At 43.7% G+C, this 4,909-nt stretch overlaps 1 protein-coding gene across 1 annotated transcript; it reads right to left on the bottom strand.

Moving 5' to 3' along the window:
• Positions 1-475: 475 nt before the first annotated feature.
• LOC121806182 (eukaryotic translation initiation factor 4B3-like) lies at positions 476-2,805 on the bottom strand. Its single transcript, XM_042206129.1, has 2 exons — positions 1,589-2,805; positions 476-738 (listed from the first exon to the last, which is right to left on the bottom strand). Exons 1-2 carry the CDS (start codon positions 2,725-2,727, stop codon positions 636-638), a joined length of 1,242 nt encoding a protein of 413 aa, XP_042062063.1. The 5' UTR covers positions 2,728-2,805; the 3' UTR covers positions 476-635.
• Positions 2,806-4,909: the final 2,104 nt, after the last annotated feature.

The raw sequence follows: 4,909 nt of genomic DNA, 5'->3' as shown, positions 1-4,909 counted from the left end.
CTCTGCCGGCACATCGACCGAGACACCCGATAGAGGGTTACCGTTAGGTTTCGATGAGGTTTTATCTAGGCAGGCCTCAATGCGCAACCAACAAGAGCATGCGCAGCTCATGAGCGACATGATTGAAGAAGTGTGGGCTCGTAACCGCCGTCGCTGAGTTTGCGTTTTTTATTATTTCGCATTGTAATGTATTAATTTTTATTAAATGAATGAAGTTTTTAAAATTCGTATTTTGAATGTATTTTAGTTTTTTTTTTAATTCGTATGTATTTTGTAAATATTACAAAATTGATGATGTGGCGTACCATAGGGCGCGCCTTAGGACGCCCACTGCAGGTGGAGAAGGAGGAGGATAAAAATGCTGACGTGGCGCGCCATAGGGCGCGCCTTAGGGCGCCCCCCACACAAATAAATAAAAAGTATCTGAACCCAAAACAAACCATAGTCGACAAGTGCAAACAAGCCAGAGAGGCAATAACAAAATTCCACGCCATAATTCTCTCCCAAAAATTTGCTATATATTGTGCGATGCAAAACAGAAGACAAAATATAAATATGAAACAAAAATCTATCAGCTCAGCAGATGCATTTTTAAGCAACATCAATACTCCTATTCTCTTTTGTTTTCTCAAAGCTCACACTCCCTTAGCGTCAGCGGCCTGTGACTCTCCCCCATCAGCCTCTTCAGCATGTCCATTTTCGGATTTCTCAGCAGGCCCATTGGCAGACTCATCAGTACTTCAAGATAAACAAGTGTAGTAAAGGTCAGTGATGGCATCAATTACAAAATATTCAGGGAAGTTAAAGATGCAGAAACAAACAAGACAAATACCTAAAACTGATTCACGTTCCCATAGTCCTATCCATTTTTCACAATGGCTCATACGAATATCTCATCCTTCAATCCCCACAACTCAAGAGTGACAACAAGTCCATACATGGAGTACTACGTATTGCATAGTAGCTATTATCACCAAAGTCACTCTCTATATCCATTTTATTTAAAACTTAGATGGTTTTTTTCTCTTCATCATCATCCAATATTATTCAACAATTTGTGCCAAAGCTAACTAATGAATTGTCAACATAATCCAACTTTAAAGAGAAAACAGACACATTACAGTCACTAAAAATCCCCCAAAGCCACGAATGCAGTAGAAACTAGCCACAATTACGGTGGTGTTCAGAAATGCCCTCTAATAAGGCAAGGAGAGGGCTTGGTTAACTATCTGAGTTTTTGTAGATGTAGACCTGGCCAGTGTGCACCAACCCACCAAAAGCTCCACAGCTAACTTATAAATTCAGGAAATATATGTGCATATCATCTGTAGAGATGCATACTTGCAAAATAACTACATGCAGTTGCAGGTGATACTATAACTACAAAGATACTTTAACTGAAAAGAAGATCTAGAATACCATAAGTAGTGTAATTCACAACTAGATATAGTAAACAGATTATCATTCATTTCAGCTTAAAGAGGTCTTCAGAAAACATAAAACTCATAACACTCATGCACAAATATCACAAGAAGCAAAGCATTCAAAAAATTCAAGCATGTCAATAAAAAATTCTCAATTAACCGACCTCTGGGGGTAGGAATCAGCAGATTCTGGCTTTCTCCAAGCCCTCTCAATCTTCTCTTCCTGCCGCCTCTCTCTCCCACTCCAAAAGTTCTTCCTAGGAGGATCCGGTCCATCAGAAACCACCTCCTTAATCTTGGTAGACTCGAGCTTTTCCTCAATCTCCTTCCAATCTTGGCCCTTCTCCTTCAACACCTCCTCTCTCGGCCTCGCCTCACCAAATGGATTGCTCCCTTTTGGCCTCACGGTAACAGCAACCGGAGAAGCAATCTCGGCCTTAGGCTTCTCTGGAGCAGCAATCTCAATCACTGGCATTGTTCTAGGCTGTAAATTCAATCTAGGCCTACTACCAGCACTCATATCCTCTCTTCTCCTACCCCAGCTCTCCGATTCCGCCCCTTCCTGCCCCCCTCTCCTCTCCCTCAAACTATCGAATGCGCCGCCCATCCTCGGCCCTTCCTCTCCTCTTCTCTTCACCCAACTTCCTGAATCCGCGCCACCATTGCTTGATTCCAATCCAAAGCTTCCCCTCCGCTCATACCTCCTAGGCTCAGAAGGGGCAAAACTCTTATTCGACGCCCAATTATCAACCTCGTCCGCTCGCGATTGCGAATCAGCGAAGAAACCCCCTCTTTCCCCTCTATCCCTCCTCTCAAACCCACCACTGGCAGGAGACATCTTCCCCGTCGCCCAATTATCAATCTCATCAGCCCTAGACGGCGCCAATTCATGATTCGACTCTCGATTGAAGCTCCCCTGGCGCCGGGGCTGCTCATCCCTCATTCCGCCGCCATAGGATCTGAATCCCCCTCCTAGCTTGTTCCGATCGATCTCCTCCGCCGTTCGCTCGCGCGGACCCGTCGGGAGAGCCATCAACTCGTCCGTCGTCAATCCCTTAGCCTGGAACGCCGCCGGCTTCGCCGCGCTGTAGGTCGTGAATTCCTGGAGCGAGAGAACCTGCTTCTTCTTCTTCTTAGTCTTCGCCGCCGCCAGAGACGGGAAATCCGCCGTCTCGGAGTGGCCATTGGTCGCCGCGGCCGACGTATCTTCCTTCTGTTGCTGGAGGAGCTCCGTCTCGTTCTCCTCCGCGTCCAGGGCCCACGCGCCTGGCTTCGCCCACGCCGTCTTCACCGTCGCCGCCATGATTGCTGCTTCTCAATTTCTCTCTACGGTTTATTTCTGTGTGTTTTGAAAGGTGCGTTAGTGTGTGGGGCGATAGGTTTTGTGGGGATATTTGCGTCAATTGCAAGCCAAGGCCAATCTATTATAAGAGCATGCACAATGGCGGCGAGCGGACCGGCTAGCCGATTCCCGGTGCTGGCCGGTCCGCTAGTCGAACCATTGCAGCAGGCGAGCGGCAAAATCGGCGAGAAAAATGGCGAGTGCACGCTGATTCCCGGGTGCTGACCGATGCTCTCGCCGATCGGCTGGCCTGCCATTGCAGGCTCCCGATCGGCGAGCGATCGACCAGCCGATTTTTTATTTATTTTTTATTTAATTTTCGAAATACTATATATACGCGATTTGCACGTCATTTTCATTCGCACCACTTGTTTTAACGAGTTTTCTCTCTATCTTAATTTATGTACAAGATCAATAACGCGAGTGGTAGTAATGGTGGTAGTGGTGGGGATGCTGAGGAGTACGAACGGCGAATGAACGAAGAGTTGGAGGCCTATACGTCCCATGAGATAAACCGGCTGATACAAAGGGCCTTGCAGCCGGCGGTACCTCGACCTCGACCTGTTGTCCACCGCCGAGCATGTTGGGGTTTTGGAGCCCCTTGCACAGCGGGAGACTTGTACAAACAAATAAATCAGACATAGGATCTATTTGACCGATTATGGAATTAATCTATTCACATGTTAACACAGAATTGCATGCTAGAACGCAAATAATTCATGCTCATAGAATATAAATCCTAAACATGAATTCTACGGTTTAGAGTTACCGATTTGATTCTCCAAAGAATCGTCGATTGCTCGCGTCTTCTCCACGATGATCTTCAATACTAGACCACGGATCTTTTGCCTGGTGTCCCGAACTGTATTCCGACATCAGGGTGGGCTGATCTTATCGAAACACTAGGACTCGAATAAAGAAGACAGAACTTTCTCACGGATGAGGAGCTGAAAATCTCACGGAGGAGAAATTCCTGAAATTTTCATCCCCCCTCTCCTCTCCAATTAGAGAGGGACGAAATTTTCTCATATTTTGAATAATGATTTTGTCTCTTTTATTCTCCTATTTATATTAAGTTCATATTTGGCCCAGTCAGGGATCTATGGAAGGTTTTGGATATGGGCTCCCCCAATTAGCTTTTAACTAATTAAATTGAACCCACAATTTAATACAAGCTTATATTGGAATATTACGAGCAGCCACTACAGACGTAATATTGACCTCCCCATCCAAATCCGAAATTACAAGTAATCCGGGTTTCCATTTTATTTATTATTATTTATTTCTCGCGCTTAAGATAGAAATGGCCATTAATTAATTAAAGTCTGATATGGACTTAATTAATTAACATCTTATTAATTCCAAGAGTGGACTTAGCAAGAAACACTTATTTATTATTCATGGAATAATTAAATTCCAACTGGCCGGTTTCCGAATAATAAAACCTTGTTCAAGCTCCTCTTGAGGACATTATCAAACGAGACTCACCTCGCGCACGATTCAACATAATAGCAATCCTAGCACCGCTAGATAATAATCACCACTACCCAATATACCTGGATCGTTAGGTGACGAAAAACCCGCACCTTTGGTAAGTCAAAGTAGTAGATACTCAATATCGTATGCTCAATGCTAATGTACATTGATTAAGAAATAGATATTTATCAAGATCTCGTCTTTCAGTAGATAGCATAAAGACACGTCTTGCTGTTAGATCCATTCAGTGCTTTACCACACCAACGTCATCTTATTTCAATAAGGCTTAGAAATAATCGGACTGACATTGCAACCTTTCACAATAGGTAACCAAAGCCTATCTAGGTTGTGAAATTCTTCTTTTTCTTTTGCAAAGCATTGCTTAGAACCGACTATAGTACCTTAAAGTGAGCGCAGCCCACGACCAGTCTACTAAGCAAAAGACTTAGGTTTTGGTTACTTCTTATGCATTTAAATGTTTATAAAACATCTTATAAACGCACAAGTAAACACAATGTAATAATATACTGATTCTATTCGTGCAAACTGCTCGAATAATACTATATCGGGTTAAAAGTGGATTGTAGAGTTTTTCCGTATACAAGCAAGATTCCTATTCGTGCGAATTTGCTCGAAACATGCTTTTCAGTATACTAAACCTAACAAT

The sequence above is a fragment of the Salvia splendens genome, chromosome 6 (genome assembly GCF_004379255.2).
Source record: "Salvia splendens isolate huo1 chromosome 6, SspV2, whole genome shotgun sequence".
Classification (NCBI taxonomy): domain Eukaryota; kingdom Viridiplantae; phylum Streptophyta; class Magnoliopsida; order Lamiales; family Lamiaceae; genus Salvia; species Salvia splendens.
The sequence above is the reverse complement of the archived record's forward strand: the minus strand, read 5'-3'. Positions and strand labels throughout refer to the sequence as shown.

Bases quoted from the DNA above. Each gene is read 5' to 3' on its own strand.
- LOC121806182 (XM_042206129.1), bottom strand. From the start codon at position 2,727: ATGGCGGCGACGGTGAAGACGGCGTGGGCGAAGCCAGGCGCGTGGGCC. The intron at 739-1,588 runs GTCGGTTAATTG...TTTATCTTGAAG, and splicing joins GCTGATTCCTACCCCCAGAG to TACTGATGAGTCTGCCAATG.